Genomic DNA, 25,755 nt, shown 5'->3' on the forward strand with positions numbered 1-25,755 from the left:
CAACTCCCGCACATGCGCAGCAGCATTCCCGGGGCTCGCTCACCTGGGTCCTAGGATCCTCCTCCTCCTCCTCGGGCCGGCTCCGACTGGGGTCCCGCAGAGCTGCCGGGCAGAGGAAAAGTGCCTCCCCACGCCCGCTGCCCCCCCACCCCCTGCCAGCAACAGGCTGCCCCCTCCCCTGAGCAACAGGCTGCCGAACAGACAAAAGCAGCCTCTCTGCCCCTCCTCCCCTCTATACATGCCGGGCTCCCGGAGCGCAGCAGCGTCCCCGGGGCTCGCTCACCTGGGTCCTAGAATCCACCTCCTCCTCCTCTTCGGCCAGCTCCTCCAGCCTGCCGGCTCCAACTGGCCTCTGCCTGCAGCAGCTGGCCACAGGGACAGGGATCCCACAGAGCTGCCGGGCAGAGGAAAAGTGCCTCCCCACGCCCGCTGCCCCACCCCCCGCGGCCTCGCATCCTGCACGCCTCCCCCCTCCCCCCCTGCCAGCAACAGGCTGCCCCCTCCCCTGAGCAACAGGCTGCCGAACAGCAGACAAAAGCAGCCTCTCCGCCCCTCCTCCCCCTATACATGCTGGGCTCCCTGGGCAAACAAAGACTCCACCAAAACAAACGAAGTGCTGGCCTCATTGTGTTAGCAAAAAAAGGACCCTCCTCCTAGAACCCTGGGTGGTGTGTGGAAATAAAGCTATTAGCTCAAAGCATGGTGCAGAGCTGTTTGGTATTTGATGAGTTACTCCTTTAGTCCTGAGTTTGTCACAGGGACAGAAATAGATGTGAAATCTTCTGAACAGGGGAACAGACAGCAAAACAAACATTAGAGGGGAGTTAACCTTTCCCTATGCTATCCAAAACTAAAAAAAATGTTTGGCTAGAGTTTCCCCTACAATATGTACCAGTTCCGACTTACATACAAATTCAACTTAAGAACAAACCTACAGTCCCTATCTTGTACGTAACCCGGGGACTGCCTGTATTTTGATTTTGACCCTTGATTTTTTAACATGTAACCAAATAAAATCCTAAATGAAAACCAAACCAAAAATCAAAGCTTTTTGTCCTGAAAATGTTACAATTCTGACATTTTCACAACTGTCGACATTTTCAAATGTTCTAATCAAAGTTAGGGTTGCCAGATACTTTCACAAAAAATCCCAAACACGGGGGGAAAAATTGATTGAGCAATAAAAAAACAAAAACCAGGGGACCAAACTTGTTGAGCAAAAAAAAAAGGTTTGTTGCTGGGCCTTTAAATTCCACCGCTCCCCTCGCCCCCGCCAGACACGCCGGGGGGAAATGTCAAAATCCATATGGCATTTTCTAATGGATCATTGTTTCAGGTAACATTTTCCAGCCAGCTCTGAGATTTGTTCCCCACTTGTGGCTCCTCTTCATGCCCCTTTTCACCGGCACCAGGGCTGGCACTGCCCACTCCCAGGTGCATTCTGGGGGCCATAGTGCTTGGGGACACCAGGCACTGTTTAAATACAAGTGAGGACAATCCAAGTGTTTCTCTGCTGGCAGCAGGCCTCCTTTGACTGCTGGGGACATATGAAGCAGCCACCCAAGGGGACTGGAGACCGAACTGGCCCAGTTGCTCACTGCAAACTGGTTACTCACTCAGCCCATCCTGCCCATGATCCCATCTCCACCCCAGCAGGCACCGAAACTGTTGGATGAAGGGAGTCATTTGGGAAGCTTTTATTGTGTGCCTGTTGTGGGGTTTCCCCATGCTAGGTGCTTGCACTCTAGAGCAAGGGTGAGCAGTAATTTCTGCAGGGGGGCCACTTACTGAATTGTGGTACATGGTTACGGGCCGGCTCCACCCCCAGAAGGGGCGGAGCTGGAACTCCCTGCCCTGCTGTGCTGCCTGGCAGCCACCTGGGGTTGCTGTGACTATTTAAAGAGATCAAGGCTCTGGCCCCTGCCAGGGTAGCACCGCAACCAGGGCAGCGCCACAAAATTTAAGTAGGCTCGTCCGCCTGAACCACCACCTGGAAATTCAGTGGCCTGGGCAGCAGGCTATAAATAGAAAGCAGCCAGATGTCGGCCACGGGCCAGATCAAACTGTCAGGCAGCCGGCTCTGGCTCCAGCCCTGCTCTGTAGGACGCGGAACATGGATGGGAGAGCATGGGGTGTGCGTTTCCTCTCTGGAACAATCTGCAGCGTCTTTGTCAGAAAGATGGCTGCCTTCTCTGTGCTTGATCTGCACAGGACATGCAGCTGGGCCAGCTCCCGCCTGGCCTTTGTAGCTCACGCTCTGTGCAGCAGCTCTGGCTTTAACTTTGGATGTTGCCAAGACGGTGGCACGGGAAGCTCCCACTGGAATAGGGTCTGCAGTAGGCTCAAGGAGAATTCCTGGCCCAGGCACACTACATCTGGCCCACCCCTCCCTGTCCCACAGCACCAGGGCCTTGATGACCACTGGGGAGGGGGTGCATATTGTCTGTTTCAGTCCCACCCCTCCTCACACAGATCCCGCACCCCAACTGGCTCAGCTACAGCTTTGGATTAGCCAGCAAGCCCAAGGGTTGGAAGGGTTGTCATCACTGGCTAGTTGCTTTGTTTTTCAACAGCATTGGCTGCAGGGAGCTGGGGGGAGGGGATAGCAGGGAAGCTGATGGGAGCAACAAAGAGCTATAAGGGGACCTGCAAATTGGCCAGATTCAGCCAATCCCTGTGCTCTTGGGACCACAGGGTGCTGCTCTCCATGGGGCAGAGGAATCTGGGAGAGGGTCTTAGCCAGGGACCCACAGATGAGTTATTAAGCAATGTACCCCCTTGTTTAGAGTCTAGGCTGCACTCTCAATCCTCCAGCACTGCATAGGAGCCCCCCATGCCAGACGCCTCCCCACAAACAGCCGGTCAGTCTCTCCTTACAAAACCAAAGAGCTTTATTTCCAGATGTTCAGGGCAGGTCCCTGAGGTGCCACCAAGGGATCTTCATGGCTACGATAATGTGCCAGGGTCTGCTGTACGGGAGGATGGGGGGTGGGAGGGCGTCTGGCTTGAGGCTAACAGGACCCACATTTCCCAAATTGTCTGCTCCTTTCTGGTAGCCTCAGTATTTGGACTGTGTGGCTGCCTCAGCCTGAACACAGCAGGACCTCAGAGAAGAAGGCACTTTGGGAAGAAGCCCAGGCCCTGACTATCACTGGCCCCTTTCAAACCACAGATTCTGAAGAGCCGGTCACCAGTTTCCACTGAATGGTGCCTCTTGCCCTGAGCAATGTCAGTGTGGCCTGGCAGCCATATTGGATGTACCACCTCAGTGTCCACAGCCAGGAGGAGCAGGGCTGGCATAACTGAGAGGCCTCAGAGACCCCCGGCGGGGCTGGCACTAGGTCTCCTCAGTGACAAACTTCATCTCAGCATTGCGAGAGCCGGAGAGGACGGTGCCATCTCGCACCCGGCGCCGGAAGAGGAAGGGGAAAGCCTTCTTGAAGGACTTCCTGAAGCTGTCACCCATGAAGGCGTAGACAATGGGGTTGATGGAGGAGTTGGCATAGGACATGCAGTTGGCCCACGTCTTGATCTTGTAGGTCTCATAGTTAGCCTGGAAGCCACCATAGAAGCCCTGGAAGAGGAGGTAGAGCTGGATGGGGCCCCAGCACACGGTGAAGAGTACCACGATCACCACCACCATCTTGGATACCTTGGCCCTCATGGCGACTGAGCGCTCCGACAGGTGTGGCACCTGCTGAGAGGAGAGCAGGAACGGAAAGGCCAGGTTTAAAGCAGGGGGGCTGGAGCCAGAACTCCTGGGTTCCATCCGTGGCTCTGGAAGGGGGTGGGGGGGGACTCCATGCCCTATTGAGAAAAATCCTGGGGCGAGGTGATGGGGCTCCCAGATGTATTGGGCAGAGGGGGCCCCAATATAGAGACACCCCCATTTCCTGCGCCAGGCTCACCTGGTAGTTGTGGTCAATGGGCTCCACGACAGGGCGCCCCACCCGCTTGAGCATGAGAGAATAGCAGAGGCAGATGGTGAGCAGGGGCAGCAGGTAGACCACCAGGAAGGTGTAGAGGATGATGCTGCGCTCTTGGCTCTTGCTGGTGAAGGCCTCGATGCAGTAGGTGCGCAGCCCGTACCAGTAGCCCACCTCAGTGCGGTGGTACATGGCGATGGGCAGCGAGAGGAGGAAGGAGCCTGGGGACAGGAGGGCAAAGGGGTGAAAGGCATGACGAGGCCAGTGCTCTGGGGAGACCTGAGGCCCAGCCATGGCAGAGAACTAGGCTGGCACGTCCCACCCCGTTCATGAATGGTTGGGCCCGGAGTTAGCATCCCTCGCTGTTCAGCGAGCATAGAATAGCGGGGGGGCTGGGTCGGAATGGAGGGGCAGAAGCAGAGCTGAGGTGGGGAGCCCAGGGACACAGGTTGAGACTGAGGGGGCCAGCAGAGCGGAGGTGGGGAGCCCAGGGCTGGCAGAGCTGGAGCTGCCGATTGAGACTGAAGTGAATTACGAGATTTGTGGGTGCTGGGGGGGGGGGGGGGGGTTGAATCAGAACCGAAGGAGGAAGCTTCTATCAGCCATCAGAGCCCAAGGCAAAGCCATGAATTCCTTCTGCCTCCGTTCATTGGTGCTGGGGGAGCCCTTGTGCTGGGATGGGGCTGTGGGGCTGGGTTTAGGACTGGCTGGGGCCAGGCCAGGAATCTCTAAGAAGCCTTTTACAAAAGCTGTGGAGGGCTGGTGTCCTGGACCCGTGTTCAGGGACACAGTTCTCCATCCCCGCCTTTCACCACCCCCGGGAGGCCCCTTCCCCAGCTCTTTGCTGGCCCCCGGCCCCGCTGTCCCACTCACCGACCCAGATGGCCACACTGACGCCCATGGCGATGCGGGGGGTGCGGTAGCGCAGCGACTGCAGCGGGTAGAGGGTGGCGTAGCAGCGGTCCATGCTCATCGCTGTCAGGGTGATGCAGGTGGCCTGTGCCGTCACCTGCAGGGAACACAAGCACCCAGTGACACAACCCCCACCCACGGCTCCCCCTCCCGAATGGCAAAGGGGCAGTTGGGGGGCCTGGGCTCATTGCCAGCATTGCCTCCCTGCAGGGCATAGCCCCAGGTCCATCCAGCACCCCCAGGACCAGCAGCTGTTGCACGTCGCTCCCCAGCACCCTCTCCCATACATGTTCCCACCCGGTCCCCGGTCCCCGGTCCCCGGTCCCCGGTCCCCGGCCCCCGGCCCCCTCCCCAGCCAGCCCCACCTGCTGCAGGTAGTTGACGAGTTTGCACATGAAGTCGCCGAAGACCCAGCTGGGCAGGGGGTAGAGCGTGGCGGTGAAGGGCACACAGCACACCAGGAAGATGATGTCCGTGGTCGCTAGGTTTGCTGGAACAGAAGTGGGATTGGGATCAAGCAACAGAGCTGAAGCGTGGAATGGCCAGAGGATGGGGGCTCACTTCCCAGGAGGGAGGCCTAGGCTGGGGCAGCGGGTCAGGATTGAGGTGCATTGTCCGGTGGAGCCCAGGACCACATGCACTGCATGTTGCTGCGCCGTGATGATCGCGGGTGGGCAGGGGTGCTCAGGCCAGCAATGATGTGCAGGGGCTGGCATGGGGCAGCAGTGGGTGGAGGTACCCAGGCTCGGGGGTTGGTGGGAGACACCCAGGAACAGGAGGCTGGAGCTGAGGCGGGGCCCTCTGGGGTGGAGGGGGATAGAGAACAAAGTGGGGACTGGCATTGCAGTACCCAGACAGTGCAGGAAAGATGCTTGGGGGTGAGGTGGAGCTGGCACTGGGGCAATTAGGTGTAGGAGGGATGCTGCCTGCCGCCAAAGGAGGGGCTGGCACTTGGGTCATCCAGCTGATGGGGGGGGAGGTGCCCAAAAGTCTTGGAAGGCTGGCGCTGGAGCACACCACCAGGGGAGGGATGGTACTGGGGGGGGGGGTGTTGGGGCAACCAGCCAGGGGAAGAAAGGTGCCCAGAGGTGTGTGGCGGGGGGGCAGCACTAGGAAGAATGGTGCCCAGAATGGGGGAGGGGTGAAGCTGGGGCACCCAGCCTGGGGAGAGAAGATGCCCAGGGCTGGAGAAAGGCAGCCAGCTGGATGAAGAATGGTGTCCAGAGATGGGGGCTGACACTGGGGCACCCAGCCAGGGGAGGATGGTGTCCGAGGGAGCGACTGACACTGGAGCACCCAGCTGGGAGAAGGGTGGTGCCAGGTGATGGGAGAGGCTGGCTTTGGGGCACCCAGCCAAGGGAGGGAAGATGTCCAGGAATGGAAGGTGGCACCTAGGCAGGGAAGGGATGGTGCTTAGAGGGGAGGCCTGGCACTGGGGTACCCAGCTGGGAGAGGGATGGTGCCAGTGATGGGGGAGGCTGGTTTTGGGGCATCCAGCCCTGGAGAGGGGTGGCGCCAGGGGATGTGGTGCTGAGGCACCAGCCGGGGGAAGGGAGATGCTCACCGATGTAGAAGTTGGTGGCCGTGCGCATCTGCCGGTGCTTGGACACCACGTAGATGACAAGCGAGTTGCCCACCAGCCCCAGCAGCATGACAAGGGCATAGAAGAGTGGCACCAGCCAAGCATCCGTCAGGAAAGGGGGGGACATGTCCTCCCCACTGCTGTTAAAGATCCACAGCCCATTTCTGCCAGGGTCCCCCAGTGCTCCCATGTCTAGCTGCAGGGCAGAAGTGGGCACTGGTGCCCAAGAGCAGTTGTCCAGCCAGCTGTCCGACAGGGAGGGCTCTGTGTCCATCCTCAATGAGTCTGCCATGTCTCGGAGCCCTGGGGCAGGCGGGCACTGGAGCTGGGACCCGAATGTGCCAGCCCTGCCCAGCTCCTTTGCTATGGGGAGAACGTGTAAACAGGGGAAAGTGAGGCAGGGGATGGCAGTTGATCCAGCTGAGAGGGGGCAGAGAAGTCAGACCCAGCAACATCCTCCCCCCCCACCCTGAAACAGCCTGCTCCCAGTGCCTTGGTTTTGTCCCACAACCATCACCCCGAGATGTCCCCCCTGCTGAGTTGGACCCCCGCCTCCATTCACTTCACTCCACTCACTGTGATCAGCTCCTGGCCACCCCTCCTAGCCCAGCAGGGCATCCGCTCCCTGGGCCAGCCAGTGGGTGCCGTGCTGAGCTGGCCCCTTGCTGGGTCCCCTTCATGGCAATGAGGGAGGAGGGGCCGCTGGGTTCTATTTCCTACTCTGGGGGTAAAGGGCCTAGTGGTTATAGTAGAAGGAGCTGGGCACCAGGTCTCCTGGATTCTATCCCTGGCTCGAGGAGGGGAACATGGTCTAGTGGCTAGAGCCGGGGGCTGGGAGCCAGGACTCCTGCTGCTGCTGGGGTGGATGGGCTCAGCCTCCCCCCAAGCTGCTCCCAGTCCCCCCGGCACCGCAGCTCTCACCTGCTCTGTCCTGCAAGGGGGGGCTAGCGCCGGGCAGACGGGCTGCGCGCTGGGCTGCGCTCTCCCATCCCCGAGGCTGCCAGCGCGGGTCTGCAGCCAGGCGGGGAGCGGCTCCCTGACTCCCGCTGAACTTAATGGGGGGAAGGAGCGGCGAGGTCTGATTGGCTGCGGGGCGGAGGCTGGCCGCACAGGGAGGGGAGCCAGCGCGGGGGGCTCCTCCCGGCGGGGGTTTCACAGGCCCCCCCGGGAGTGGGGAGGAACGAGCCCCCTCGCCTGGCTGGGATCCACGAGCGCTTTGCCACGGGCTCCCCGCGGCTCCTGCCGGCAGACGTGGCAGCTTGGGGCCAAACTGTATGGAGCGGAGCGGGGACTAGTGGTTAGAGCGGCGGGGGTGTCCGGGCTCCTGGGCTCTATTCCCAGCCAGGGCTGCTGCTGCCTTTGCTGGGAATGAGCCGGCGCGCTCCGCTGGGGGAGCGGCATCTGGAGAGAGGCGGTGAAATCCTTGCGACCCAGGGCAGAAAACCCGCCCCGGCCCTTGCCACGGGTGTCGCGGGGGACCGAGCCACGCGCCGGGCACCGCGCGGGGCAGAGCCCACAGCGCGGAAGGAGCCACTTGGCCAGGCTTCGCCGAGCAGCTCCACTGGGGGGAGCAAGCGGAGCAGAAATGGGGGGTGGGAGCGGTTCGTAAATCCCCCCCCAGCTCGGAGCTTCGTCAGCGTGAGGAACAGCCTGCAACGCCTGCTCGCTGCCCCACAGGCCCCCTGCTGGGCCCCCCACCCAGCTTCCTGCAGCAGGGCACCAGGGCTGTTCCCCCCAACCCTGTTCCCTGCTCTGCCCCACAGCGCCCCCTGCAGAGCCCCCACAGCGCACCCTGCTGAGCACCATCCCACTCCCTGCCCCACAGCGCCCCCTGCAGAGCCCCCATACTGCTCCCTGCCCCACAGCGCCCCCTGCAGAGCCCCCACAGCGCACCCTGCTGAGCACCATCCCACTCCCTGCCCCACAGCGCCCCCTGCAGAGCCCCCACACTGCTCCCTGCCCCACAGCGCCCCCTGCAGAGCCCCCACACTGCTCCCTGCCCCACAGCACCCCCTGCAGAGCCCCCACACTGCTCCCTGACCCACAGCGCCCCCTGCAGAGCCCCCGCCCTGCTCCCTGACCCACAGCACACCCTGCTGAGCACCCGTCCCACTCCCTGCAGCACAGCACTCCCTAGGGCTTGGAGTGCCGTACCTATTCAACTTCTCTGCTGACAGCAAAATGGCTCACCCTGGTCATATTCCCATCTCCAGCCACTTTAACCTCATCCCAGAAGAGGGGCTCTGCATGGCCTGGCATCATCAGGACTCCTTCATCCACCTGCCTTATGTCCTACCCGTGGCCGGTTGTTTTGATAAAACAACATGTTCCTTGGTTTTATTAGGGACAGTACTCAGCCCCGCTGCCGTCCCTGGCAGGTCTCCCTGCTTCCCATTTCCGCACTTCACTTCGCTTTGTCACAAAGAAGAACACCAGGCCTAGGAGGTTGTTAGCGGATTCACACCCCTGGAGGCTCACCAACTGGGCCTGTGAATGTCACCTGCCTTCTATCAATAGCCAATTTGCAGTGTGTTGTCCAGAAGCTCCCTCTTGTGGGGCCCCTATTGACTCTGTCTCCTGCCTCATTAATTAATGGGCACTGCAGGCTCTCGAAGGCTTTTGTCCTGGCTTCTGCTGATGAAAAGCCTTTCTTATGCCTCTTAGCCATCAGCTGCTACAGTGACAGGTACTAATACAAGAAATCTCAAGAGATGCCCAGCTAGAAGGGTGTGTAGGAGATGGGTATGAGAGACAGGCGCACATGGGGAGATGTGGACAGATGGACAGGGGCAGATACCAAGCACTCCCCTCTGACAAATTATACCAGCCATAAAAGTAATCACACAAATCACAGCCAATCCAGATCCCATTTTAATTCCCAGCTCCACTGGCACCCGCCTGGCAGTATTTCATCCTGGGCCAAGATGGGAACATGCACACTCTGTAAATCAGCAGCGTGCAAATCTGTCTCCCCACCAGCCCCAGCCCGTTCATTGCAGGGCTCTGGTGAGTTGCCCGATGGTACTGGGGACAGTGTAGGGTAGGTACTAACACAAGGCTCAGCAGCACTAGGGGAGAGGGTACCACGTTAGCAGTTAAAGCAGCACACCTATGGGTGCAGAAGGGGCAACTCTACCGGGGAATGCCACGGAACTGCCCCAGAAGCAGCCTGCCAGCAGAGCCACATCATGAGCAAGGTGGAAAGTCTCCCTCCTCCGTCCTAGGCAACACAGAGGCCAGCTGTTGCAGGCGGCTCAGCCTTCCCAGATAGACCAGGGGTTGTTCCTTCCTGCTGGGACTGGCAGAGCAGCCAAGGAGAGTGGGAATTTCCACGGGAATCCGGTGTCAATTTTGGTTTGGCTACATGCAGAAGTTGCACTGGTTTGATTTAAATTGGTTTCAAACCAGTATGTCCCACATGTGGACTGGACCCTCTGGGCCCATCTACCCAGCAAGGCTAAACTCAAAATATGCTATGCAACTTGAGCTATGCTAATTGTGTAGCTGAAGTCGAAATAGCTTCTTTTGCCTTTTGGCGCTGTCTACACAGCAGTCATTTTGAGAGAGAGCTCTTTTCCCCTGACTTCCATGACTTCCCTTACGTACAACATGGGTTACAGGAGTGGGAGTCAGAAGCCCGTTGTTTCACATTTATTTCAAAATAATGGGCTTGCTGTGTAGATGTGCACAACATTATTTCGGAATAACGCTGCTGTGCAGACATAGCTAGTAAGGCCAAAAGGGAGCACGCAGAGCCAGTCTGAGCTGCAAAATGCTCCACAGCCTGGATCCCTGCTCATGGTTTGTCACTCTGCCCAGAAAGATTTCTAATCAGCGCTGTTCCAAGAGGAGCATATCCCCGTAGAGCCCCTCCCCTGCAGCACAACACCTCCTAGGGCCAGCTGGGGACACTGGGTGCAGCACTGGGCACCAGAACGGGGGAGCCAGGCACCTGTGGGAGGAAGGGGTAACAAAGGATTGGGCTGTTGGGGGCAAGGGGCAGCGTGAAGGGGCAGGGCCATGGTTTGGGCACAGTTTAGGCAGCTTCCATCACCCCTCTACTCTCCCTGCAGCAGCCTGGGCTGTCCCAAGCCAAGCCCAACCCCAGTCTGTCCTTGCGGAAATAACAGAAAGGTACCCACACAAGACAGATTGACACTGCCCTCCAGCCTGTCTGGCTCCCCTTTTGAGGAGTGTGCCTGGTGCAAAGGGGCTCAAGGGAATGGGAACAGCTGGCTGGGGATGCCTGTACAGCAGCAGCCAAGGGCATAGCTGTCACTCACACCACAGCAAAGAGAGAACATTGCACTAATTAAACACACCTCCCTCTCCAGGGGCCAAGAACAATCACATGGAGTGATTTCCTTTGCAGCCAGTGCCAGGAACAGCCTGCTTCTGCATGGATAGGGGGTTCCCAGCAAAGGGCACCGAAGGGACCCAGAACCTGACATGCTTTCCACATGGAGAGCACTCAGGAGTAACACCACAGACCTTAAGCACAGCAGGCTCATTGTGTCTGGGGATTGTTTCCCAAAAACTCAACTGACTTTGGATTGAGAGATCTATTTACAGTGACATTCCAGCCATGTGCACCCAGACTAAATTCCAAGTGCCTCTTCCAAACTCTTCCCTCCTGCAACCTGGACTTGTCCCTCCAAGCCCCATGCAGTTGCTACAGGGACTGTCATCTATGCAGAATTGTCTTCACCCCCATTCATGCCTCCTTATGCAGCAGGCTGGCTGTAAAGATAGGAGACTGAAGATTGTAAGGGTCTCATCCCTAGCTCCCCCAGCATGTGGGCGTGGGCATATACAACTAATTAATGATCCCCACAGCTGCCCACTGGTCCGACACTAGCTGGTGTCTTGGCTAGGACTTTGTCTTTGGGGAGAGGGTTTTTATATCACACGCTCCTCATGCAGGAATTCAATTCTTTCCCTTTCACTGCCGCACGTTGGTGACACAGGGACATCCAGCTTGGCTGGCACAGGGCAGTGGCCAAAGGCTGGGAGCTTTACAAAGGGGAATCGAAGTGTTAAAAGCTGATGGACTGGAACAGACTTCGGCTTTTAGAACACAAGACTTCGGCTGTTTGGAGATGAGTGACCTGAGCACAACAGCCCCCACTTGGTGCTGCCAGTTAGACCCCCCCCCCTTTCACTCAGGCCCAGTCCCAGCTGTTGCTAGGATTTAGATAGAACAGGTAGGAGAATACAGTCTCTCCCAGGCTGCTGTGTAAAACGCCTTTGTGCCGGAAACACTGGCCCACAAGCTCATTTGAGTCATAAACTCAGCAGGAATTTGAAGCAAACCCATCTGTGGGGGTGGTTTGCTGGCTTGAAGGGTGTTCTGGAGCTGGGACACTGTAAAGCCTTAACAGGCGTGAGTCAGCAGGACTGTAGGGGTACGGCTCAGCTCCAGCTCCAGCTCCGGGGGAGACGCCCTGCCTGGCTCCACTGCAGGCTGGTGTAGACAGACCCGCACCAGCTTGGGCCTAGCTAGCTCGGGTACTGGTGAGAGTGTCAACATGAGCTGTAAAGACCCCTGGGTAACACACGGGCAGCTGGCCCTTGCTGCTGCCCACACCTCTGGGGTTTCACTGCTCCCACACCCGAGCAAGCTAGATGGAAGCTCACTCGGGTGCGCCAGCTCCAGCTGCAATCTCTCCCCTCACCCCCATGTGCTTTGAGAGGGCTCGGCTCCTGTTGTGTGGCCTAGCAAAAGGCTGAGAGGAGACCTGACAGCTCTAGAAATACATTGTGGGGAAGAGCTAGTGCAGCTAGGGGTACCTCAGAGTGCCACCTTGCACATCTCCCCCTTGGACAGGGATCTGTTCTGGACAAAGATGACTTGGGAGGCATCATTTGAGAACTCCTGATCTGCGGACCATCACTATCCTGTAAAATTATACACATTGCCATTGTACGGTAGGCTAGAACCTGTGCCTCTGCTGTGAGCCTGGGAGATACCCACAGCAGGGATTTCCCCAGATCTCCCCTGTCATGAAATTCCCCAACACCTCCCCTCAAGTGTCAACTAGTAACATCATGGTGTTGCACAAGTGATCAGGTTTGGATGGTGGTTGATATTTCATTTGGGGAGCCCCAGTTCTGATCCCAGGGGTAGCTGTGTTAGCCTGTATCCGCAAAAACAAGGGCTGCGTCTAGATTGGCACGATTTTCCGGAAATGCTTTTAACTGAAAAGTTTTCCGTTAAAAGCATTTTCAGAACAGAGCGTCTAGATTGGCACGGGTGCTTTTCCGCAAAAGCACTTTTTGTGGAAAAGCGTCTGTGCCAAACTAGATGTGCTTTTCCACAAAAAAGCCCTGATCGCAATTTTCGCAATCGGGGCTTTTTTGCAGAAATCAAATCTGAGCTGTCTACACTGGCCCTTTTGCGCAAAAGCTTTGCGCAAAAGGGACTTTTGCCTGAACGGGAGCAGAATAGTATTTCCGCAAGAAGCACTGATTTCTTACAGTAGGAAGTCCGTGCTTTTGCAGAAATTCAAGCGGCTAGTGTAGATAGCTGGCAAGTTTTTCCAGAAAAGCGGCTGATTTTCCGGAAAAACTGGCCACTCTAGACACAGCCAAGGAGTCCTGCAGCCTGACGAAGTGAGTTTCACCCATGAAAACTTATGTCCAAATAAAGCTGTTAATCTTTAAGGTACCACAGGATTCCTCCTGGTTCTTGTGCTATGTGAAGGATTAAATAACATTTCCTGATTCACTTTCTTCCCACCAGTCAAGATTTTATAGACCTCTATTGTAGCTACACTTAGTTGTCTCCTTTCCAAGCTGAGAAGTCCCAGTCATTTTAATCTCTCCCCGTTCCAAACCGATAATCATTTTAGCAGCCTGTCTCTGGACCTTTTCCGATTCCAATATATTGGGGCGGGAGTGAGCAGACTGTGCACAGTATTCAAGATGTGAGTGTCCCATGGATTTATATAGTGGTTTTATTATATCTTATGTCTCGCCTTTCTTTACAGCTCTCAACAGCTTTTTCTGACTGCCGCTGCACATGGAGTGGATATTTGCAGAGAACTATCCACGTGACGCCAAGATCTCTCTCTTGAGTGGGGACAGCTCATTTACACCCCAACATTTTGTATGTCTCGTTGAGATTGTGCTTTCCAATGTGCACTGCTTTGCATTTCTTATACTACCCCAGTGATCACCAACCAGTGATCAAGTGCAGGTACACCAGCTGCCCCTCCCCCGACTGCTGCACATCTGCCCTTTGCATTGGAGCTGCCTCTCCCCAATCCCAGGAGCCTCCTGCTTTCTGTGCAGGGCAGGGGAGGGAGAAGAGGGGCACTGATGTCAAAGGTGCCTCCTCTCCCACCCTCTATCCTATCTCCACAGAGCAGAGAGGGGGCAGATCAGGACTTGGGAGGGAGTTTGCGGGCTGCTTTAGGGCCAGGGCAGGGGTGAGCCTGCCTTAGCCCACTGAACCACCAACCAAGAGCCACCTGGGCTAAGCAGGGCCCAGTTGTTACCCACATCTCGAAATCCTCCCCAGTCATGAACGCCCTCCTGTGCCCCAAGCTCCCGTCCTTGCCCCGAGCACCCCTGCATCCAAATGCCCTGTCAGAGTCTGCACCTAGAACCCCCTCCGGCACCCCAACTACCTGCCCTAAGATCAGCTCAGAGCCTCCCTCACTCTGCAAATCCCTTAATCCAAGACCAGAGCCTACACCCCAACCCACTGCCCCTGCCTGGTGAAAGTGAGAGAGGAGGGAGGGAGCAGGGGCGGGCGTCGGAGAAGTGGCACAGAGGAGGCAAGGCAAGGGTGTTTGGGTTTGAGGTAGATCTTGGATTGCACTTAAATTCAAAAAGTGATCTCGTGCTTAAAAAGGTTGGAGACCCCTGTGCTACCCCCTTTTCCCTCACAGGCTCATTGATCTTGACACACACACCCCGTACACCTTCTCCCTCCAATTCAATTCCTGGGGAAAAGGCTGAGCCGCAGCTGGCCTTTCACTGGTACAAAGGAGCAGCTCACACACACCAGACAGATTTGAGTCAGGACTAGCCGGCCATGTGTTGATGGCCCAATAAGGAAAATATGCTCTCCTGGTGCACCCCTCCTAACCATTCCTGAGGCTTTGTCTACCTCAGAGGCGGGGAACTTCTTTTGTGTGGGAGGCCGCTGACTGTGAACTAAATTCTGCCTCTAACATCCTGTAGGTGAGAAAACCAGTTTGATTCCGATCCGGCTTAGGCTGCTATCATTTAGGATTTAGATTACAGGCTTACTTGTTATTTCCTATGTAATCACCTCGTCTCATCCATGCCAGGACCACTTAGCCCCTCAAATCCATCCTTCTAGAGGCGCTAAACTTACTGTGATGCTTTATCCTTCCCAGTGCGCCTGTCTAATGTCCTTGGGGAAGCTGCTCAGATTACAAAGGCTGGTGCACGTCCCCTGCCCCTTGAAAAAAGGGCGCACGCATTCATGAGCTTGCATTGCTCAAGAGAAAGTTTTGAGCACTGTGAGATGGTTCGTTTCTGGGGTTCAAGTCTGCGTCCTCCGTCTCAGTGCTTCTCATACTGGGGTCCATGGATCCCTGGGGGTCTGAGAGGGTACTCCAGGGGGTCCACCGGGCCTGCTGATCAATGCCTCTCCCGCCTTCCCAGTACCTCCTGCCTTTCTATAGTGTGCAGGAGACGCGGGGGTCAGCGAAGGGCCATTCAGGGGAGGGGCAGAAAGAAGCGGGGAAGAGGCAGGGCGACGGGGGTGCCACAGGGAAAGGAGTGGAGTGGGAATGAGCATGGAAGCAGGACGTGGGGGTCCACAAAAAACTGAAGATGAAAACAGGGGTCCTCAGGCTGCTAACGTTTGAGAGCCGCTGCCCTGTCGGAGAGTCTCTGTGAGCAGCGGGTCTCAAGCTGTGGGCCTGTGTCTAAGGGGTCCCCAGCAAAGGGCCGTATCCATAGCGACAAAGGGGTCTGCAAATGGCCACAGGCTGAGGTGGCGAGAACTGCCCCCTTTGGGAGGAGAGAGGCTGCGAGCAGTGAGGGCTGCAGCAGCTGGTAGCGCGCCCCAAGTCCCAAATACCCCTGGAGTCGGCAGAGCCTGACACGTGGGCCCAGCCCAAGGCCTGGGGCCTGGACCAAAGTCAGCCCAAGGGCTGCTAGGAGCCCAGCCAGGCCCTGCCAACAGCAGACGGGCTCCACCCAGCAGAGGCGAGAGCTGCAAACGCCTGTCCTTCGGCAGGCTGAGCGCCACCACAGCCTGGCCAGAGACAGGGTACGTCTACACTACAGCGCTAGTTCGAACTAACTTAGTTCGAATTAGTTAATTCGAACTAAGCTAGTTCGAACTAACGCATCTAGAACTAAAAACTAGTTCGAACTAGCGTTTTGCTAGTTCGAACTAGTAAGTCCACATTGAGTGGACTCTGAACAGGGCTTAAGGATGGCCGGAAGCAGTGCTGGCAGGGCATAAAAGGAGGACTTAGAGCATGGAGATACTGTCTCAGGCTAGCCGAGGGCTGCGCTTAAAGGGTCCCGACCCCCACCCCGGACACACAGTTCTAAGGGGTGCCCCGCTTGCAAAGAAGTTCTGGCTTGGAGTGCCCTGAGTGCCCACACTGGGCACATCACACCACTCGGCCATCAGCCCGGCTGCACTTGCCGCAGGCTGCCATCTGGGGAGAGGGAGTAATTGGGGGGCTGCAGGAGAGCTTCCACCCCCAGAAGCCCGCAGAGCCAGCCCAGTCCTCCCCATCGGGGGCTCGTGCCCCATTCCTCCCTCACCTTCTTCCACTTGCCCTTCCCTAGCCCCCCTTCTTATTGATGTACAAAATAAAGCTAATGTTTCTTCCAACATTGACTCTGTCTTTATTGAAAAAAACTGGGGGAGACTGGGAAAAGGAGGTGGGAGAGGGGAAGAGAAAGGCTGGGAGAGGGGAGGGCAACTAACATGATCAGGGGTTGGGAACAGGTCCCAGATGAAGAGAGGCTACAGAGACTGGGACTGTTCAGCTTAGAAAAGAGGAGACGGAGGGGGGACAGGATAGAGGTCTCTAAAAGCAGGGGTTGGGTGGAGAGGGTGCATTCAGAAAAGTTCTTCATGAGTTCCCATAAAGAAGGACTAGAGGACACCAAAGGAAAGGACTGGGTAGCAGGCTTGAAACTAGTAAGAGAAAGTTGTTGTTCTTGACAAAGCAAATAGTTAACCTGTGGAACTCCTTGCTGCAGGAGGCTGTGAAGGCTACAACTAGAACAGAGTTTAAAGGGAAGTGAGATCAAGTGATGGAGGTTGGGTCCATGGAGTCCTATTAGCCAGAGGGTAGGAGTGGTGTCCCTGCCCAAAGTTTGTGGAAGGCTGGAGAGGGATGGCACGAGACAAATGGCTTGGTCATTGTCTTCGGTCCATCCCCTCCAGGGTCCCTAGGGTTGGCCGCTGTTGGCAGACAGGCTACTGGGCTAGATGGACCTTTGGTCTGACCCAGGACGGCCATTGTAAGCTCAGGGCTCAGGGTCGGGGGTCTCAGTGGACCCCCTTGATTTTCATGCACACCTGCTCCTGGGTGGCCAGGCTGGCAGCTCTCCTGCCCTAGACGGCCACTTTCCTGTGCCTAGTGCAGAGATCGTGGACGAGGTCCACGATGTCCGCACTAGCCCAGGAAGGTGCCCGCCTCTTGCGGTCCAGGGCAAGCTCCCGGGAGCCGCCAGCCTGGTCCCGGCAAGAGGGGGAGGGCTGGGGGGCATCGGGTGGGTGGCTCTGTGCCGTGCCAGGTGCAGGGTCTGCTAGCTGGGTGCTGGCAGGCTTGCACCTGGCACGGGCACCGTAGCCAGCCCGTGCCCCTTTAAGGGGTCCGGGGCCGGGAGGGGGGCATAGAGTTTCCCTGGTGTTGGCCAGAGTGGCCACCAGGGAAACCTGGGGAGGGCTAGCCTCCCACTAGTTCGAACTAAAGGGCTACACAGCCCTTAGTTCGAACTAGCTAGTTCGAACTAGGCGTTAGTCCTCGTAAAATGAGGTTTTCCTAGTTCGAACTAAGCGCTCCGCTAGTTCGATTCAAATTCGAACTAGCGGAGCGCTAGTGTAGCGCATAGGAAAGTTAGTTCGAACTAACGTCCGTTAGTTCGAACTAACTTTCTAGTGTAGACATACCCACAGTTACCGGGCTATTACTGTGGGCTGAGTGGGCTGACGTGGCCCTGCTGCGTCAGCCATGAATGAGGGGACAGAGACAATGGTCCCCCCTCCTGGGAAGGCTTTGTTCCTGCTGTGAGGGGCTAATCACATCTCAGCTGCCAGCCGCTCCTGGCAGAACAAAGGACGGAGCCTTGTGCTGGCAGATAACGGCGCTTACGAAAGCGCGATTCGCTGCCCAGGCTGCTGCAGAGCTGGGGGGGCTGGGGCTCTGCAGGGGGCAGGGGGAGTGAATAGGGCACATGCACACACACCGCACGGACACACACACCCCCTGCATAGACACACACACTGCATGGACACACACACACACCGCACGGACACACACACCACACCGCCTCTCCCACAAGCAGCTGTGTGAGCTGCCTCAGATCAGAGGGGTGGGATGCCGGATCTCTGGGCAGAGCACGTGCAGGCAGATGAGAACCAGGCCACACTCTGGCCCTTGTCCATGTGCCGCAGAAGCTGAAGTAGGAGGGGGGGAGGACAGGCGGGGGGCCGCAGCAGTGTTCTCCTGGAGAGCAGTTGGGAGGGGCATGAAGTGCCCCCTTCCGACCCCCCAGCTCCGCTCCCTGGAGTTCTGCATCCCCTAGGGCTGGGGCATTCGGGCAGCATGGGCTGCCCAGGCAGAGTGCCCCTACTGAGCCCTCCCCTGCAGCACCGAGCCTCTGGGCACTGCAGGAACCAGACTCCTGAACTGAGCTTCCGTTCTCCAGGCAGCTCACCCATCCCTGCGCTGACCAGGGCCAGCCCGGCTTGGTTGGTGGAGTCTGCCCAAGCCTCAGATGCGAAGCAGCACAGCCACAGCACAGCCTGGTGCCAGAGACGTGTTCCAATGGCCAGGTCCATACCCCACTGATCTGGGTGGGGCTGACCCCAACACACCACTGCACCACTGGGGAGGGACAAGGGCCAGAGTGGGGCAGAAATGGAGATGATAGATAGATAGATAGATAGATAGATAGATAGATAGATAGATAGATAGATGTGGTGAGGGGTGATGGATAGAGGGATACAGGTGTGTAGGGGAACAGATAAAGTGATACAGGGTGTGTAGGAGGGTGGATAGGACGATACGGGGTTTAGGGGGATGGATAGTGTGATACGGGGTGTGTAGAGGGACGGATAGGGCAATACGGGATGTGGGGGGGCAGATAGGGAAGTACTGGATGTAGAGGAATGGATAGTGCGATACGGAGGGTGTAGGGGGTGGATAGGGTGACACAGGGTGTAGAGGAATGAATAGTGCGATATGGGGGGTTTAGGTGGGCAGATAGGGCAATACAGGGTGTAGGTGGATGAATAGAACAATATGGAGTGGAGAGAGGTGGATAGGGCGATATGAGGTGTAGGGGGCGGATAGGATGATACAGGATGTAGGGGGATGTATAGTGCGATATGGGGGTGTAAGTGGGCAGATAGGGCGATACAGGGTGTAGGTGGATGAACAGAACGATATGGAGTGGAGGGAGGTGGACAGGGCGGTACGGGGTGTAGAGGCTGGGCAGGGTGGTACGGGGTGCAGGGGGGTGGACAGGGCGGTACGGGGTGTAGAGGCTGGACAGGGTGGTACGGGGTGCAGGGGGGTGGACAGGGCAGTACAGGGTATAGGGGGTGGACAGGGCAGTACGGGGGGGCAGCAGGATAATAGATGGGCGATGGGCTATTTGGCGTAGTTAAGGCTCATACAGAGACTCGGAAATCAATCCGCCACCCTGCTCAGCGCAAGTGCGAGGAGGGGGGCGGGGAGGCCGTGTCTGCACAATATCCCTGGGTGCTGGTTTCAAGCACCCTCCTGCTTTGTGCTTGTTCCTGTGAAGCCCTTGAGAGTCTCTGGTCTGGTCCCTGAGCCTGCCAGCTCCCTGCCCGCCCCCAGGCAGCTCAATCTGTGCTGCTGCCCGGCCCCGGCTGAGCTCAGGTGGCTAGGGCCAGGCTTGTCCCATGGCTCTGTGGCCTTTGGGTCCTGGCCCAGCCTTGGGAGATGGGGGGCAGCTGGGTTTCATGACCCTGATCCAGGCTGTGCCCCGGGACCCACCCTGTGTGTCACACCCTTATAGCAGAGTGTGGGGCAGACCCACGGACCAGATCCCTGCTGGGGAGTCAATGGGGCCAGATCCCCTGCCCTGGCCCAGCAGGGAGCAGGCGGTTCCCAGGTGGCTGCCGGGGGAGCTCTGGGGGAGCGAAGGATGCAGCCTCTTTCCCACCCACCATGCCTAGGGCAATCGGCTCCACCCCCACATTGCCTGGGCCCGCGGGCCGTGACCAGCAGGCACCCCCGGCGGTGTGAGCCCAGGCAGGGGAGGGCAGCCGCGGGGGAGCTGCAGGACGAGGGGACGGACTGGCTGTCTCGTTCCGTGCAAGCTGCCTGTGGCAGGTGGGACCCGCCACTCTCTGCTGCAGGGACGCTCGGGGCCCGAGGCAAAGGGCTGAGGCCCTGACGGGCGCTAGCCAATGGCCCGGCTCCCAGGGTGCTGTCCGGGGAGGGCTGGGCTGGGCCCACGGGCTGGGATGCCCAGGGCAGTTGAGGCAGGTGACAGCTGGGCTGGGAGAGGCAGGGGTGGATCTAGGTCAGGCCTTTCCCCCCTTTCCCCCCGCAGCTGCTGAAGGGCCCCGAAGAGGTGAGGGGTCCAGCTCCCTGGACTCACACCGGCCCCGAGCGACTCCCATGGGACGGGTGAGATCGCGAGCAGCGCGGGGCAGGGGCTGGTCGCTCCCAATCTGGGCTCTGTTCAGTGAGGTGCAGGGGGCTGGATCCCGGGCGCAGGGTCAGTGCGCTCCTGGCCCCGGGGGAACCCAGACAGCCCATGCTGTCGGGCCGCTCTGGAGAAGGAGGGCCCCCCCTTGGGGGTCAGTATTGGGCCTGGGGCCTAAGATGGAGGGGCCGTGAGGCTCCACTTCTGGCAAGGGGTAAGGGAGCCAGTGCCCGGGAAATGAGGCATGAGACACACCAGCACGGCAGCCCCTGAGGCCAGGGAAGCTGAAGCACCCGTGGGAGGGGAGGGGGAGTTCCCTGTCAGGACCCCCACAGCGATTGGGGAGCTGCCAGCAGGGGCAGCTGGCCTGGCCTGGGACAGAGGCCTCCCTGGGGAATTGGAGTTGTACCCCCTGCCCGGGGTTCCGGCCCCGAGTCCCAGGGCCTGCAGGGAAGAAGGGAGCCGGAGCCGGAGCAGCCTCCACAGACCCATTCAAGTTTATTCCCGGTGTGACGGACGGGACGGAGCTCGGGGCAGGGCAGGCCGCCATGGGGCAGCAGGCCTGTGGGGCTCGGCTTGGCATCACTGCAGCCCTATCTTGCAGCAGCGCGCGGCCGTCCAGTCGATGCCGCCGCACTGGCAGTGGCAGGTGGAGTCGGAGCGGATGTCCCAGGAGCCGCAGCCCATTCCGCAGGCGCAGCCCGTGGGCTTGTAGTCTGTGGGGGAGAGGTGGGGAGGGTTACTGGGGCAGGATGGGAGTTGTGGGGCCCTGTGCTCCTCCCCCACACCCAGGGCATGTCCCTGTGGCGCCAAGCTCCTGAGTACACGAGAGGGGCCGCGGAGGCCGTCCAGGGCCTGGCCGAGGGGTCCCTGCTCCGCACATCCGCTGCCCCAGGGACTCAGGAGTCATGCGAACCCTTGCTCCAGGCAGCGGGCAACACATGCAGGAGGCCCCGCCCAGGCAGGCTGGTGATCCACCCCGTCCCAGCTCCACACCCAGCCAGGGTGCCCAGGGGGCTCAGTGCTCCAGGCCCCCCCTTGGCCTGCAGGGCACCCAGGAAAGTGCTCTTACCTGTTGGGCAGGTGACAAGGGCCCCACGCGCCGAGACATCCTGGCAGAGGAGCTTGGCTTTGGCCAGGGTGGTGGACACTGCAAGGCAAGAGGCAGAGCTGTGGGAGCTGCCCCGTTCCCCCAGGGGGTCCAGTCACACGCTGGCTGGGAGCCCGGCTGGACTATGCAGTGAGAGAGCTGACCCGGGTGGGTCATCAGGTGCAGGGCTCAAACCTGGGACCCCCGGAGCCTCTTCTGCTCCCATCAAAGCCCCAAGCCACCAGCTCAGAGGTGGCAGCAGAAACCACGTGAGCCATGGACACAGTGTGGGGCACAGAGAATGCTGCTCTGTCCGCGTGCAGCGTCGCCAGGGACTCCCAAAAGCCAAAGCTGAGGGGGCTGGGGAGACAGGTGCAGCAGAGTGTCAAGGAGCCGGTTAGATGGGAAATGGCAGCTTGGGCAGCTCCCGGCACACGGCGCATTGTGGAGCCAGCTCCCCCGCCCAGGCTGGGGCTCGGAGCAGAGCTGCACCTTTCGCTGCAAAGTCCCATCCCTGGGAGAGGCGCCCACGGGTGCCCCGGACAGTTACCTATGGAGCTAATCGCCGCCTGCACCTTCAGATCCACCACGTTGTCAATGATACACTGAGCCCCCGCGTGCCATGCGGGCACCAGGAGGGCGAGCAGCAGGAACACGGCAGCCTTCATCACGCTGGGCAGAGCCACCTGCGGGCAGAGACCCGGCCAGCGCATGAGCCCCAGGGCAGGCACTGAGCAGCCACGAGGCAGCAGAGGGGCACAGGCCCGAGGGAAACTGTAGTGCCAGGGAAGGGGGGTGAGAATTGGGGGAGGCGGGGCAGGCAGGCCCAAGGGTGCAGGGCATGTTGGAGGCTGGAAGGGCTACAGAGGGGAGGGGAATGTAACAGGAGAAAAGAGGAAGGGTTTGGGCAGGAGACTGACAGGGGTGGGTGAGTGAGAGGCAGGCAGGATGGAAAGGGGGGTTTTTGGGGAGGGCTGGAATGGCACCCCCATCCTTACAGTGCCAGCGGGGACCGTGTGCATGTTCACGCACATACCCTGGAGGGGGTTCCCATGAAAGGTTTACACCTTTTGAATTAGCTCCTTAGAGATCTTCCCCCCAACCCTTCCCAAAACATTGAAGTCCTCCCCACAGTGTCTTGTCTCTGCTCCGTGCTGCAGCTATTTCGCCCTGGGCAGGACTGTAACCAACTAGCCTGGTGAAAGCCATGCCGTGCTCAAAGGGAACCACCATTTGCTAAGGGACCGATTTCAACTAAACTGACATGCACCGTTTTCCCACAAAGGTAACCGGTAAAGACCCAGCTAGTTTGCACCGCGCCCGCCTGGGGTGATGCAGCTATAAAGCATTTGAGAGACCAGTTTTCAGTCATCAATACTGTGAAACTGGTGTAAAACTGGGTTTAGCCCAGCCCTGAACAGGTTTAAAACCAAATGTGCATTGATACATTTTACAGGTATCCGTTTTCAAGTGACTTAGGATTCTAACTCCAAGGCTACATCTACACTGGCCCCTTCTCCGGAATAGGCATGCTAATTTAGAACTTTGAAATAGGGAAATCCGTGGGGGATTTAAATATCCCCCGCGGGATTTAAATCAACATGGCCGCCGCTTTTTTTCCGGCTTGGAAAAGAGCATCCAGAAAGTAGGAATAAGAGATCCTCCGGAATAGGGCTTTATTCCAGAGGATCGCGCCAGTCTGGACGCTCTTTTCCGGCTTTTCCCCAAGCCGGAAAAAAAGCGGCGGCCATGTTGATTTAAATCCCGCAGGGGATATTTAAATCCCCGCGCGGATTTCCCTATTCCAAAGTTCTAAATTAGCATGGCTATTCCGGAGAAGGGGCCAGTGTAGACGTAGCCCAATTGACTTTCAATGAGATGAGGCTCCTAAAGGCCAGATGGCCAAAGGTATTAAGCATCTGGAGCTGCACATAGGCACCTCACCCTGGCTCCTGGATCCCTTAGTTGCTCTTTTAAACTTTCTCCGGAGCCGATTCCTGGCTAAACGGACAAGAGTTCCGTTCCCACTGGATTAAGAACCTCCCCACCGTGCTTGGAACCAGATTAACTCCATCGGTTTTGAGAGCCACTGACAGTCCCACCACAGCCATGCTGGTTACGTCACAGGGAGCTGGGTACACCCATGGGAGCTGGGTACAAACAGCGGTCGTTCCGCACAACCTGTCCCACAGCCCTGGAGAATCCCACCCGTCCAATGGAGCAAACTCACCTTCCGGTGCAACCTTGCAAGATTCTGCTCCCCACTTCACAAGCTGCCCTGTTAAATAGGAGCCTCCTGGGGGTGAGGTGGCAAAATCTGCCGCCCCATTGGCTGCTTCTCCAGGTTGCTCGTTGACTCCCCCGGCCCACAAGTGTGGGGAAACTCCAGGGCTGCGCCTGACAAAGAACATTTCTTTTGCAACTTCCCTGTTTGCTCAGCCCCTTGCCAGGTGCTCAGTGCCAGGGTCAAAATTTCCCCTGGTGTAACTCCAGGATCTTGGCTGCGTTACGCCAGCATGGGCTCTGTCTCCAAGGGCCTGGCCAGCCTGGGGCTCCCCCGGGTGGGAATTCCCCAGGCTTGTAAAGGGGCACCTGGAAGGCAGGACTGCCCTGGGTTTGGAGATTAAGAGACAAAGGGGAGGCTGTGCTGCAGCTGGAGGTGCAATTAATTTGCTGTCAGGAGCACAGTAAAAACAGCAGCACAGCAAGGGAGGGGCAGCGGGTGAGAGGGCCCCGTGCGGATACGCTGGGTCCCGGACAGGATCATATTTGCCTGGCCAGCCCATCTCACCTCCCAGGCTCTTGGCCAGGGAGCTCAGTCGGTCCCTGCACTGGCTGCGTGTGGAGGGAGCTGGCAGAGATGGGACGTGGCATCGGCAGGAATCGGCACCGTGTGGTGCTGGGTAGAGAGGGCAGATGAAATCAGCGCCCACCATTCTGCACTCCCTACCAGTGCTGGCCTGAGCTCCAGCCAGAGGGACCCTCAGAACAGCCTGTTTGTGCAGCACCGGCCGCCAGACGTCACCCAGTGTCCCTCATGGTCACATCCAGGTGCCACCGGGGCCCCCGCAAGGCAGGGAAGAGGCCCGAGAGTCCCAGCAGCGACCCACGCTCCAGGCTGCAGGAGAAGCAAAGCCCCAAGGTCCCTGCCAAGCCCTTGGGGGAGCTTCCTTCACAACCCTGAACGTGGGAGCAAGAGCCACCAGCCATGGACTGTGGTGCCACCCTCCCAACCCTGCGGGTTTCAGCCTCGAGGCCTCACTGCACGAATCATGGATGGTCCCCCAGTAGCAACTAGCCTCACCTAGCCCCAGAGAACTGGCAGTCCAAAGAGATAAAAGGCTAGAGGGTAAACTGAGGCAGAGAGCGGGGAAGTGACTGGTGCAAGGTCACCCAGCAGGGAAGAGGCACGACAGGGAACAGAGTCCCAACCACTAGACCACACTGTCTCCAGACAGGGAAAGGAAAGATGAGGCAGGGCCTTCCACAGGTCACATGGGCAGGTATTGCCGGCCTGACAGAGGGTGTCTAGTTACTGCTGTTCTTGCTGTTAAACAAATAGCCCCGAGAGGTAAGATCGAAGTGTGGCAATAGGAACCCTGCAGCCGAGCAGGAAATGGGGCCCAGGACTCCCAGCCCCCTGCTCTAACCTCGTGAGGAAGGGGAATGTTCTGTAATTTTCCATATGCCTGCACATGCCTCGGTTTCCCTCCATGCAATGACAGTGGGTGCAGAAGAGGCCAAGCAGGAGCCATGTGTCACTAGTTGCCTGGGGTGGAAGGAATGAGGCACCACAGGACTGGCTGAAACTGACCCATGTCAACAAAGCACACACTGGAGGGCTGCCTGGCTTGGTGTAATACACAAGCACACACTGGAAGGGTGACTGGCTTGGTGTAATACACAAGCACACACTGGAGGGCTGCCTGGCTTGGTGTAATACACAAGCACACACTGGAAGGGTGACTGGCTTGGTGTAATACACAAGCACACACTGGAGGGCTGCCTGGCTTGGTGTAATACACAAGCACACACTGGAAGGGTGACTGGCTTGGTGTAATACACAAGCACACACTGGAGGGCTGCCTGGCTTGGTGTAATACACAAGCACACACTGGAAGGGTGACTGGCTCTAATACACAAACACACACTGGAAGGGTGACTGGCTTGGTGTAATACACAAGCACACGCTGGAAGGGTGACTGGCTTGGTGTAATACACAAGCACACGCTGGAAGGGTGACTGGCTCTAATACACAAGCACATGCTTTTTCCTTAGTCCAAAAGACTAGATTGAGTGTATGCCCTGCCACACGCATGGGGGCAGTTTTTTGGGATAGTCTTAAGGTGGTCATGGTGGCCATCAAGTCTCGAGCCAGACCAGACAGG

The 25,755-nt window shown here is 58.2% G+C and overlaps 2 protein-coding genes across 2 annotated transcripts; both read right to left on the reverse strand.

Moving 5' to 3' along the window:
* Nucleotides 1–2,884: 2,884 nt before the first annotated feature.
* LOC102461499 (G protein-coupled receptor 54-like) lies at nt 2,885–8,169 on the reverse strand. Its single transcript, XM_014578028.4, has 6 exons — nt 7,342–8,169; nt 6,403–6,783; nt 5,204–5,328; nt 4,800–4,935; nt 3,909–4,147; nt 2,885–3,697 (listed from the first exon to the last, which is right to left on the reverse strand). The coding sequence occupies exons 2-6, from the start codon at nt 6,710–6,712 to the stop codon at nt 3,338–3,340; spliced, it is 1,170 nt and encodes a 389-aa protein (XP_014433514.3). The 5' UTR covers nt 6,713–6,783; nt 7,342–8,169; the 3' UTR covers nt 2,885–3,337.
* A 12,576-nt stretch (nt 8,170–20,745) lies between these two features.
* Nucleotides 20,746–23,737, reverse strand: RETN (resistin). Its single transcript, XM_006132041.5, has 4 exons — nt 23,598–23,737; nt 21,918–22,053; nt 21,350–21,427; nt 20,746–20,993 (listed from the first exon to the last, which is right to left on the reverse strand). The coding sequence occupies exons 2-4, from the start codon at nt 22,033–22,035 to the stop codon at nt 20,860–20,862; spliced, it is 330 nt and encodes a 109-aa protein (XP_006132103.2). The 5' UTR covers nt 22,036–22,053; nt 23,598–23,737; the 3' UTR covers nt 20,746–20,859.
* Nucleotides 23,738–25,755: the final 2,018 nt, after the last annotated feature.

This window comes from Pelodiscus sinensis, chromosome 31 (genome assembly GCF_052426305.1).
Source record: "Pelodiscus sinensis isolate ZL-2025 chromosome 31, ASM5242630v1, whole genome shotgun sequence".
Classification (NCBI taxonomy): Eukaryota; Metazoa; Chordata; order Testudines; family Trionychidae; genus Pelodiscus; species Pelodiscus sinensis.

Coding starts and splice junctions, on each gene's coding strand:
- LOC102461499 (XM_014578028.4), bottom strand. CDS start 6,712: ATGGCAGACTCATTGAGGATGGACACAGAGCCCTCCCTGTCGGACAGC. Junction 5,329..6,402: donor GGCCACCAACTTCTACATCG/GTGAGCATCTCC, acceptor CTTCTGTTCCAG/CAAACCTAGCGACCACGGAC. Junction 4,936..5,203: donor TCGTCAACTACCTGCAGCAG/GTGGGGCTGGCT, acceptor TGTTCCCTGCAG/GTGACGGCACAGGCCACCTG.
- RETN (XM_006132041.5), bottom strand. CDS start 22,035: ATGAAGGCTGCCGTGTTCCTGCTGCTCGCCCTCCTGGTGCCCGCATGG. Junction 21,428..21,917: donor GGCGGCGATTAGCTCCATAG/GTAACTGTCCGG, acceptor CTTGCCTTGCAG/TGTCCACCACCCTGGCCAAA. Junction 20,994..21,349: donor CCTTGTCACCTGCCCAACAG/GTAAGAGCACTT, acceptor TCTCCCCCACAG/ACTACAAGCCCACGGGCTGC.